The sequence below is a fragment of the Antechinus flavipes genome, chromosome 2, assembly GCF_016432865.1.
Source record: "Antechinus flavipes isolate AdamAnt ecotype Samford, QLD, Australia chromosome 2, AdamAnt_v2, whole genome shotgun sequence".
Lineage (NCBI taxonomy): Eukaryota > Metazoa > Chordata > Mammalia > Dasyuromorphia > Dasyuridae > Antechinus > Antechinus flavipes.
The window spans coordinates 366,849,741-366,862,454 of record NC_067399.1 but is presented as its reverse complement, the minus strand read 5'-3'; the positions used below and the strand labels follow the sequence as shown (position 1 = coordinate 366,862,454).

General features: G+C 35.5%; 1 protein-coding gene across 3 annotated transcripts in view; it reads right to left on the bottom strand.

Moving 5' to 3' along the window:
• Positions 1-12,714, bottom strand: part of LOC127549849 (DNA repair protein RAD50-like) — a 97,399-nt gene that overhangs the window by 37,060 nt on the left and 47,625 nt on the right. For 2 of the 3 annotated variants that reach the window (XM_051978234.1, XM_051978235.1), the window contains exons 19-20: positions 9,884-10,108; positions 668-753 (exon numbers count right to left, since the gene is read on the bottom strand). In XM_051978234.1, coding sequence (XP_051834194.1) covers positions 668-753; positions 9,884-10,108 — 311 coding nt within the window. Of the gene's footprint in view, positions 1-667; positions 754-4,722; positions 4,822-9,883; positions 10,109-12,714 lie in introns of those variants that run through there. The other variant, XM_051978236.1, reaches the window with a different exon arrangement.

Sequence of the window (12,714 nt, the reverse complement as noted above, 5' to 3'; positions counted from 1 at the left end):
ATTTTTATGTCTCTCTTAAAATCTGAAGCCGAATCTTTTTAAAACTGACTGCCAAAGTCAGGAAGTAGTAATCACGTGATACTAAAAATAAGGTTAGGGAATGGGGCAACCTTTTTGCTCTATCAATTTCCTCACAATGGTTTTCTTCTTATCTGAGTTAAACTTATCCATATCTACATTCTTCGAAAGAATGCAAGCCCAAGCCCTTTTTTTCCTATTACAGCTCAGGGTAACTATTATATGCACTGTAGTCAAATTATGTAAAGTCTGACTGGGTTGTGAACAGAAAATTTTGCCTTATCTTCTTAGTATAGGATCATACCAAGATAAGAAGTCTTATGAATTCTCAGAAAGTAAGTTAGTGGGAAAGTAGGAAGTAATAATGGAACAGGAGTAAGAAGAAAGAGGCAATAGGAGAGGAATAACAATAAAGGAATGGGACCAGCTCCAAATCCTGGAAAATAAAGAACCTCAAAAAATGGTTCATTTAAGATGAATGGCATGTAATATAAATATGAGAATTCAAATTAGCTGGAGTGTCAATAATGCTAGAAATGTAGGGAAGATAACAAAGTTTGGATGATACTCAGGGAATGGTTAGAGCAGAGCTATAAAGGGTGGAATAAAATTCCTGATAAAGAGTATCAATCAAATAAATATGAATTACCTTGGCCTCGGTAGGTACTTCTCCAGAGATCACGAATAATTTTATTGATTTCTTCCATTTTCATGCCATGAAACTTCATTATTGCACTGAGAAAAGAAAAGAATTAGCCAGCAAAAAAATTAATATTATCAACCTTTAATTATAAAACAACTCCATCAACTTTATTTTACTTGATACAAGTCTCTACTCATTCCCCCTTTAGGAAATGTTAAATTGGTCAGCTTTGTTCCAGGGACTACTGAGTCAACTAAGAAATTTAATTTTTTAAAAATCGCTTCTTTGGTATATATCATAAACATTTTAGGAAGTATATTTATTCCTTTCAAGAAGTTTTTGCAGAGGTAGTTAGATGGTGTTGTGGATAGAGCACCAGCCCTGAAGCCCTGAAGTCAGGAGGACCCGAGTTCAAATTTGGTTTCAGATACTTTAACTAGCTGTGTGACCCTGGCCAAATCACTTCATCCCAAGTGCCTCACACACACAAAAAAAAAATGAAAAGAAAATTTTGCCTAAGTTACAATAAGTTATTGGAGGTAAAGAGAAAAGTCTCTTATCACAGGTGTAAAGTACAATAATTGCTGGTTGTCTTTCTAGGGTTGAAACCAGGTCAGGAGGAGAACCAAGATATAGATAACTAATTTGCAAGACAAGTCCCTATTTTCATACTGACAAGGAGAAAAACTATTACCAGAGCTCATACTTAAAAGTCACAGAATAACATTTCTTATTACTTTTCCAACTGAAAGTCGAGGTTGGTGAGGCTCCTGAAGGGATTTCTTCCTTACTGTCACCAATAGATGAAGGATCTCTAATTTTCAAATCAGAACAGAGAGAAGACCTCCACTTAACAAAAAGCAGATCATCTGCCTATTCTGCTTACTCCTCTGACTAAGCAAAAGAAACAATTTTTAATAAGAGTTAAGTGGTATGATACTATCAGGATTTCAGACACTGATAGAAGGAAACATTTTCTTAAAGGCAGAAGAAACTGACTGACATGTAATGGCACTGGCCCATACGCTGGGGGCTTGTTCTGAAGTCTTCAGCTTCATTGCCTTCTCCTCTTCACTTAGATCAAGCCTACACAGCTTCAGGTTTCTCCCCCTATAACTCCTCCCTCCCCCCCTCCAGACAATTTTCCGGTCTGAGTGTTCTAAATTTTTTCTCATTTGAACAACTTGGTCTGGCTGAGAAGCTGTGTTGCAGAAAAGATGATACTGTTTATAAGATTAAAATGTTTTAGTTGCCAAAATATAAAACCTCAAACATCTATACATCTTAATCCCCAAATCCCACATGCTATTCAGCTGTGATAAATCTTCCCCATTTGTTAAAGCACTTTTTCTCGATTTTATTTGGTAACTGATAGCTTTTCAACTCAAAAGAAAGGAAACGATAACTACAAAATTGAAAATGATGTAACTGACTGCAACTATATGTCACTATTCAACAAAAGATCCTCAGGTTTCTTTTGAAAACTTAGGAATCTTAAAAATATCTGCCCAAAGGCAGACATTATTACTCTCAGGGAAAAATGCATACCAAGGGTGTGAGACGGATCTTACTTCCATAGCAGGTTTCTTATCTGATTGTACAAAAATGAAACTTAACTTTATGCTACTTACTTCAGCAAAATCATTTCATGATCTTCTGATTCACCAGCAAAAGAAACAAGAAATGACTCAACATAAAATACATTTTAAATATTATCAGATGAAAGGATTATAATGCAAATTATAAAAAGATCTGGAAAAAAACAGTAAATGACTAAAACCCACACTCAGCTTTGTTGATGAGGACGCCATCTGTTGTTTTATAATCGCCCACATTTTCTTTACTTTTTATACCTATTCGTATGATCTTAGCATCCATGCATTACATTCCAACTCCCAAATTTCTAAGAAAAGTTTTTTTGGGGGGACAATCATGAAAAGGGATTTCCTATACCTTTTATATTTGTGAGCCTAATATTTTAAAATGCAAATTTTCTTCATTCAAATTTTTTTAAAAATCTATTTTAACCAACATTGAAACCCAATTTTTACATGGGAGGAAAAAAATCCTTTTGTTTCCCTCTCATTTCTACCATGGATATGAAAGGTAAACATCTTCAATAACATGAAAGCAGAGGTGGAAAAAGAAGGGAGAGGCACTTTCTGATTTTTGTACTTGAAGCTGCTTTGAGATAAGAGATTATTTAATAATCAGAAGGATCCCAAAGAGAATCTCAGAGATCTACTGATACCTGGTATGACTTAAAACACTTGAAAAAATGTTTCAAAATCTTAAAACAACAATTCAGAATAATACTGTAATAGGAAAAGTACTGAGTGAGTATAAGGCTGTATTTGAAGATGAGAGGAAAACAGGTGAGAGCTTTTACACAGTCTAATAGGGGAGAGAAGATGCACCCACAGACACCTATAATAGAAGGCAACATGCAAGAAGGAAATATAGAACGCTATGACTGTTCAGAAGAGGGAAGGACAGGTAGGGAGAGTTCCTAACTAATGTGTTAAGGCTAATTTATTCAGACAGTGTACCTAGGATCAACTAGTAGGTAGAGAGACTATTTAGGGTTATTCATTATAAACTAGAGAGAGATTAATAATAACAGCAATAATTGCCATTTATATAGTGCTTGATGGTCACAAAGTGCTTTATATAATCTTACTTGACTACCAACAATTCAATAAAGAAGATAATGCCAATATTATCATCTCCCATTCTGTAGATGAGGAAACTCCTGGTGAAATGATTTAATGCACTGCTAGACCTGTGAAGTCAAAGCCAGGATTCAAAGCTGCATTCTCTGAGCCCCAATGAGCTGTTTTATTTTATATAATGATTAACTATGAAAGACTTAAGCTATTCTCAGCAACATACAAAGATCCAAAAGATTCTGATGAAAAATATGATTCATCTCCAGGGAAAGAAATGATAGAATCTAAATGCAAACTGAAGCATACTTTTAAGACTTCCTTTATTATTCTTGTCTTTTTTGGTCTATGTTTTCTGTTGCAACATGGCTAATGTGAAAAAATTTTACATGACTGCATATGTATAACATCAAATTGCTTGCTTTCTCAAGGTGAGGAGGAGGGAGGATGCAAATTTTAAACTTAATTTAAAAAACAAATGTTAAAACATCTTTTGTTTACATATAGTTGAAAAATAAAAAGACAACATAAAACAGTGTATTCCCTTTTACACCACATCACATTACCTCTTAGGATGGTGAGTATAGTGATAGGGAATGGTAAGATGATGGGAATCATCTCAAGTTTATCTCTGCAGAGACCAATGCCTTTTCACATTTTTATAATACAATATTTCCATAAGTGCTTAAATGTGTGTTGAAGTCAAAGTACCATGCCAGTACTTTTCCCATTCCTTGGCAACTTATGCTTATTTGAAACAAGGAGTTCAGTGACTTCAGGCTATGCTGATTCCCTGAAACTTTTATATATTTCATTAACAAAACAAAAAGGGCTACAACAAACAATAAACTTTAACAGTCATATATAAAAAAAAAATGTGGAAAGAAATTCACTTCTTATACAAATTAAGACAACTCTGGGGTACCAATATATACCTTTGAGACTGGCCAAGATGACAGGAAAAAATAATGATGAATGTTGGAGGGGATTATGAAAAACTGGGACACTAATATATTGTTGGAATTGTGAACTGATCCAACCACTCAGGAGAGCAATTTGGAACTATGACCAAAGAGCTATCAAAACTGTGCATACCCTTTGATCCAGCAGTATTTCTATTGGGCCTGTATCCCAAAGAGATATTAAAGGAGGGAAAAGGACCCACATGTGCAAAAATGTTTGTGGCAGCCCTTTTTGTAGTAGCAAGAAACTGGAAACTGAGTGGATGCCCATCAGTTGGAGAATGGCTGAATAAGTTATGGCATATGAATGTTAGGAAATATTACTGTTCTATTAGAAATGATCAGCAGGATGATTTCAGAGAGGCCTGGAGACACTTACATGAACTGATGCTAAATGAAATGAGCAAAACCAGGAGATCATCTTAGGTGACCACAAGAAGATTATACGATGATCAAATCTGATGGACATGGCTCTTTTCAACAATGAGATAATTCAGGCCAGTTCCAATGATCTTGTGATGAAGAGAGCCATCTGCACCCAAAGAGAGGACTGTGGGAACCGAGTATGGATCACAGCATAGCATTTTCACTCTTTTTGTTGTTTGCTTGCATTTTACTTTCTTACTCATTTTTCCCCCTTTTTGATCTGATTTTTCTTGTGCAGCAAGATAATTGTATAAATATGCATGCATATATTGGATTTAACATATATTTTTACCATGTTTAATATATATTGGACTACTTACCATCTTGGGGAGGGGATAGAGGAAAGTGGGGGAAAATTGGAACACAAGGTTTTTGCAAGGGTCAATGATGAAAAATTGTCCATGAACATGTTTTGAAAATAAAAAGCTTTAATTAAAAAAAAAGAAAGAAAGAAATTTATTTCATTCAGTGAATTAGCCACTCAACAGGCATTTGTTAATTGTTTAATATGTGCTGGGTACTATAATAATTGCTGGGAATATGTCCCTTCCTCAAGAAGATCAAATTCTAATGGAAGTGGTATGTAAATAGATATATTCAGAGTGGATGGAAGGTAATTAAAAAGAAAAAAAAGCATTAGCTGATGTGGTGACAGATCACCCAGAGAAGGCTGGATTTCAAGTAAGTCTTGATAGAAGTCAGGAAAATCAGGAAGCTTAAATACAGAGAAAGAATATTATAGACTGAGGAAAACCAGTGAAAGAGCATGGAGAAAGGAGATGAAATGGTAAGAAAGCAAATGTCAAAGGAGACAGAGCACCTGCAGGGGAGTAAAATATAAGAATGGAAAGATGGGAAGAGCCATGTTATGAAGAATTTTAAATGTCAAAGATAATATATTTAATTCTTAAGGTAATTTATGTAACAGAGGAGTGATATGGTTAGACTAATGCTTTATAAAAATTACTTTTGCAACTGAATGATGGATTCAAGAGGGGAGTCAGCTAATGCAAAGAAATCTATTAGAAGGCTAATAGTCCAGGTGTGAAGTGATGAGGATATACAACATAGTGTTTGCTATGTGAGCAGAGAGAAGGAGTTACATATAAGAGTGATGATATAGATAGAAACAACAAGATTTAGTAATGAATTAGATATCTATGGAATGAGTAACAGTACAGGGGCAAGGATGACACCAAGGTAACAAGCCTGAATAGGCTGTCTGGGAGGATGGAGGGTATCCTTGACACCAAATAGGAAAGCTGAAAAGAGAAAGAATGGAGAGAAAGATAATGTATTTTGTTTTGGACAGGCTGATTTGAGACAACTATAGGATATCTAGTTCAAAATGTCCAAGTCAATTGGTGGTCATTGGAGTTCAGGAAAGAGACTAAAACTGGCTATATAAATCTAGGAAAGTAGAGAAAAAAGAAGAGAGCATAGGACAGAGCACTTGTGAACATCCACAGAATAAATAAATAAAGTACAGATAACAAAATTAGTAAAGAAGACCGAGGAATGGTCAGACAGGTACAAAGAGGAATAAGGAAAAAATATTAGGAAAATGTAGAGAAGAGGGACCCAGGAGGAGAAAGTGATTAATGATGTCCCACAAAGAGGTCAAGTCAAGACTGAGAAAGGGCATTAGATTATGTGATTAAAAAATCATTGATAACTTGGAGAGGTCAATTTAAAGTAATGATATCTAGGCATCACTTATCAATTCATAATCAAGTATGAAAAAATTATCCTGTGCAAAGTAGTGTTAGAGAGTGGGGAGATAAATTAGGTAAAAGATTCATGAAGTTTACAGTCAGCAAGAGGATAATACATAGGCACAAAGAGCTATAATAAACAACATTAGATGATTAGTGAATTAAAGAACTGCAAAATAAAGTGCTATCTATGCAAGGTCCAAGGATGGAGGTTATTACCTTCTCAGAGCATTAGCTATTACTTAAGAATTCAAGGGCTGTTGCTTGCCCTGTATCCAGTGTATGTAGGGCCCTTCCTATCTTGGTATACAAAAAGTCATGAAGCAGAAGAGAAAACTTGTTCTTTATTTAGTAATTTACTCCAAATTTAAGTTGAATATTATTCAACATATCATAGACCCCCAAAGCAAGAGGGGAAATAGATACTATGCAATAGATTTTCCTTATGTATATATTTAGACTTAAGATTTTTTGACCACTGGAGATACTTAGCCTCAGTGATTTTTTTGGATGATTACTAATAACAGATACTAATCAGTGTTTCTTAAAAATGCAAAGCTAATTTCCTGCATTACCTTAGATAACACAAATGCAACACTACACTGAATTCAAGTTTAACTCTATGTATAAAAGAAGGCAAGTGAGGCCATATTTTCTTGAGGGGAAAAAAGCTGAATTCAGTGTTTTCAGGAAAATTTGTATAAAAAAGGGCTATTTGGTTCTCCTTTAGTTCAGTCTAGCAATCGGTCACTGAGTTCTTATATTGTACATGACATGGCAAGGTTCATAAAATATGAGAATGAATTTTTGTCATTAGGAAGTTCCAGCCAAAAATGAAGGATTAAGATGAATGTACAAATAATTATATACACTATACAGTAGTATACAGTTAAGTGGCACAAGAACGGTACAAGACAAGGCAACAGATTCAGAAGGGGGAGTGGGATCACATCTAGATAGGGTTGAGAAGGTAAGCCTTCAAGGAAGGGGCATTTGAAATAGGCTTTGAAAAATCGACAGTGAAGGTGGGAGAGGTGGGAAGGAAATTTGGAAGGGAATGGACATTTTTGGAAGAAGAAATACCATTGAGAAGGCAAAGAAGTACAGAAATGAACAGTAATTTGATATAGATGAATAAAGGAAAACAGGTGCAGTTAATTGTAGAGATACCCTTGAATGTTGGAACAAGCAATCTGAAATTTATCCTTTTGGCAACTGGGATTCACTGACTTTTCTGGGCAGAACATTTACCTTCACCCTTTTTCCAATGTTAAAAAACTTAAGTCTTCTCTTTAATTCTTTCCTCATCTCACTTTTCTTATCCAGCCAGGCCCTATCATACCTATTCTTTCTTCTTTCTTCCCACTTCCACGACATTAAGACCTCTCCCCTAAATAATCTGAAGCATCACCATCTTGAATCTCTCTTTTCCCTTCCAATCTACCCAACATATTCCTGTTACTCTTCATGCTCACTTATTCCACATTACAAATCAACTGCCAAGTCTTCACACACAGCATATGTCCATCCCTTTCTCTGCACTTACATAAACAGTATCCCTTCAGGTTAGACCTTTATCACTTCTCACCTGGAATACTGAAATAGTGGCCTAATCAGTCTCCTTACTTTAAGTCTTTCCCCACCCCAATTTATCTTCTGTACACTTACCAAAGTGATTTTCCTATACCACAGGCCTTTTCTTTTCTTTTTTTTTTTTTGTTATCACAGGCCTTTTCTTACAAAAATTCTAATGGTTCTCCATTTCCTCCAGGAACAAATATAAATGCTTCTGTTTATGAACCCCAAATCTACTTTTCCAGAATGTTTAAATATTACTTCCCTTCACATACTCTATGATCCAACCAAACTGCTCTTATTATTATTCCTCATACATAACACCCCTTTTCTCCTGTCCTTTTAACCACGAAGAACAAGAATCCAGGCATAGATTGTGAAATATGAACTGAATTAAATGCCTGAAACTGCAAAATAGGACTAGTGTCTTCAAGGAAGAACCATCTTTTCCTCAGCATTCCTCTTTCATTGATGAGTCTAACATTTCTCTATTTTTTTTCTTCCCTTGCTTTTGCAATACTGTCTTAGAGATCATTCGAACATTCAAAGGTTTAAAAACACATGTCAACACATAGTGCAAGTTACAGAATTATAGAACTGGACCCAGAAAGGCCTTTAGTGACAGTTAGTCTAATAAATCTTAGAAGTAAAGAAGCTGAGCCCCAGAAAGGTTTGGTAATTTCCCAAGGTTACTAAAGTAATTAATAACAGAGGCAAGCTGTGAAGCTGGGTTCTCTGGCTCCAAACCTGCTGCCATAATGTACTGCCTCTCTAACACATTTTGACCTTAATAATTCTATATCTTAAAATGTTGATCAATCAACTTTTAAAAGGTTATTTTAAAAGTCAGGTTCCATTACAACAAAAAAAAACTTATGTTAAGAGCCCTTTTATTTAAAACCAGTCAAGAAAACACCTAGACAGTCCCTTTTATGATCCACATGAAACTGGGCCTTTATCTTCAAACTCTGAATGATGTAATCAATAATTCTGTAACTCTGAAGACCCATCCATGTGCAATCATCTTTTGACTTCCACATGTCCTGTAGAGCAACACTATTTTGCAGGTTATTTTTCCCCTTTTCCCCTTTATACATTTAAGATCCTGAAGTACAGAAAACCTAATCCTATAGTTCTCTGAGACCCTATTGATATAGTTCTTACTTTATGTAAATTTGCATTATGCAAATTCAACTTTATAGAAAGAAATTCAAATTCTATTAAAACGCCTATGTTAACTTTATTACACAACACTGAGATCTTTCCTTCTCCATTCCTGCTGTTCAGGTGAATGCTCCATAGCCTGTCCCCACTTCCCCTACTGAAAAAAACTTCCAACTGAAAGCAGAAGAGATACCAGGAAAAGCTGCTGCCACATTGGGGGCTTGGTTTGAGATGTTCAGTGCGAGAGAAATGACCTTAATCTTGATCCATCCACATGTCCAGATACCATTTGTCCCCAGCCTCTACATGTTGCCTGTTCTCACCTGTGTGTATTCATATCCAGCCCTACTCCCCTTGGTTCTGGCCAAGCTCCCACATGGGTAGGCTTGGCTCCTGTGTGTTCTTCCTCCTGCTCTTGCTTCTTGTCTGCACTCTCCATGTGGCCTTGAACTATGTCCTTTTGACTCCCTCCACAGGTAAGTGGGATCCTTCCTACCTCCTTTCCTCCCTCCCTTTTCCACATCCATAGGCAAATTTGTAAAAAAAAAATTGCTTTACTTAAGAGGTCTACAAAACAGTCCACTTACATAAAGCAAGAACTGTTCATGCACAGGTGATGTAAATTTCTAGAGAATTAACAAAAAGAACAGAATAATTAGAGAGCTGTGTATTCTCTGAAGGAAATAGGAATCAGGGCTGTAAGATGACACTTACTGATCCAAAGCCTTGTAATAAATGTCGAGGTCCTTGTTTACAAGTTCTGTTGTTCTCATTACAATCATCATTTCTCTGTACTTTTCCTCAGCATCAGAAAACTGAGGTTCTCGCAGTTCTCTTTTAAAATGAATAATTTCTTCCTCGTAGCCTTTTTGACGTCCTAATGCTAAACTGTGATTTCTTTTCAGTGTTTCTATTTTTTCTTCTAATGCCTGATATTCACTGTAAAAGAAGAAAAAATTAAAAGTGCATTGAAAATCATCGTGTGGTTGATAACAGTTTCAAATGAAAAACCTGCTAACAGTTCAATTTGATAAGTATTTAGTCAGCATCTGCTCCATAAAAGGCACCATGCTGGGGCTAGGGACCTGTAAACAAGAACAAAGCAGTTTCTGACCTAGAGGAATATACATTCCATTGAGAATCTCTGATATGCATATATTTAACTAGGGCACAAAGAAAGCTGAAAAGGAAGAAAGCCTTAATACAGAAGATTGGGGAAGGCTTCATGAAAAAAAGGGGTGTCTTTATTAAGTTTTAAAGATAAGAATTCTGATGGGTGGATATAAGGAAGAAGTGAATCAGACATAGGGGTAGGTTTATGGTACTGTGTGCAAACAGGAGATGGAGTGTCAATTTTGGTGAAAAGCTGCTGGTCATTTCAGTCAAAGATCTTCAAGTGATGGGATGGACCTCCAAGAATATCTGATCTAGCCCATGCTATCTGTTGTACAACATGACTGATACAACATGGTTGACAAAGTGGGGTATTCTTTCTAGCTACTGTAACTGTTACAGATATGTCTTAATGGAGGGGACCTGCCATATCCTCAGGAAATTCATATTATTTTTGAATAGTATTAATTGATAGAAATTTTTTTCTTACTTAAATTTGCCTCTTTGCAATGTCTAGCCATTGTCCCTATTTCTGCCGAGAACAAGTTTATTCCCTCTTCCAGGTAACAGTCCTTCAAATACTTAAAGCTATTAGATCCCCATATACATATCCCACCTCCACCCAAAGTCTTCTCTTCTCCAAGAAATATATCCCCAATTTTTTCAAATGATCTTTGTATAGCCTGAATTCAAAGTCTTTGACCAAAACGCCTCTAGACACATTTTAGTTTACTAAAACCCTTCCTAAAATGCATCCCTGGAATGGAACACAGTGCATACATAATTTTACCAAAGATGAAAATTCACCAAAAGAGAATCAAAGTGCTAAACAGGTAGGAGACAATGATTAGAAGAGAAACATCAAAGATCAGGGTCATGAAGGTAGCATTTATGGGTAACAGAAATCTAAGGTATAACTATCCCTATTGATGACTGCAGTGGAATGAAGAATAAAGTCATAGGAATTGAGGAGAATGATGAACTAGGTGATCAGACTTGGATCAAATATTTACAGTTGGAAGGGACGTTTAGGCCAATCCTCTCATTTTACATGAGGAAACTGAGGCCCACTAAGGTTAAATGACTTGCCTAAAATCACACAGCTCAAAGTGGCAGAATTAGAATGTGAACTCAGCTGTCTCCCTTCCTGTAGGAAAATGTAAATCATTTGCAATCATTCCTAGCCACTTCCAGAAGCAAAAATCTACATTAAAAAAAAAAAATCAATTGATTGCTATGAATCATGGAATAAATATCACAATCTTCAAGAAAAACAAAATTTCAGGCAAACTAAGAGTTAATAGAAAGAGTAGAGAGGTTATTCCATAAATGATAAATGCTCAAAAGATATATACAGACAGCTTTTCAATAAAGAAATTGAAATTATGTATAGTCACATAAAAAAAATGCTCTGAATTATTATTAGAGAAAAGAAAACTAAAACAACTTTGATATATCATCTCACACCTATCAGATGGCTAACATGAGGAGCAACAAATTTTGGAGGGCACAAAGAAAAATTAGGATATTAATTCACTATTGGCAGAACTTTAAGCTGATCTATTAATTTTGAAAAACAATATGGAATTATGCCTCAAGAGTTATAAAACTGCATACTCTTTCACCCAGCAATGCCACTATTAGGTCTGTTTCAAATGATGATTATGGAAAAAAGGAAAATATTCTAAAATATTTATAGTAGTTCTCTTCGTGATAGCAAAGAACTAGAAATCGAGGGGATGCCCATCAATCAGGGAAGGGCTACACAAGTTTGGTATATGATTGTAATGAAATACTCTTATGCTGGAAGAATTGATGAGCTGATTGATTTTGGAAAAACATGGAAAGACTTGCATGAAATAATGAATAATATAAGTAGAACCAAAAATGCTGCCTGTATGTAATAACAATCATATTGTTTTAAAAACAACTGTGACCCCAGAGAAAGAACACTGGGAAATGAATATAAACTGCTTGCATTTTTGTTTTTCTTCCCGGGTTATTTATACCTTCTGAATTCAATTCTCCCTGTGCAACAAGAAAACTGTTTGGTTCTGCACACATATATTGTATCTAGGATATCCTGTAACCCATTCAACATGTAAAGGACTGCTTGCCATCTGGGGGAAGGGGTGGAGGGAGGGAGGGGAAAAATCGGAACAGAAGTGAATTCAAGGGATAATGCTGTAAAAAATTACCCTGGCATGCGTTCTATCAATAAAAAGTTATTAAAAAAACAAAACAAAACAAAAAAAAAAAAGTGTGAACAACTAAGTCATTTTGAGTACTGTAAATACTCAAATCATGAAGTTTCCAGCTTTAGAAAAGTAGTGTAGTATGCGCAGTTTGGTATCTATGTCTAATGGTGTCCTTCTCTAGTGTGAGGTGGGATAGGAAGAAGGAAAAATGGGCATGGCAAAAAATAAAAGAAA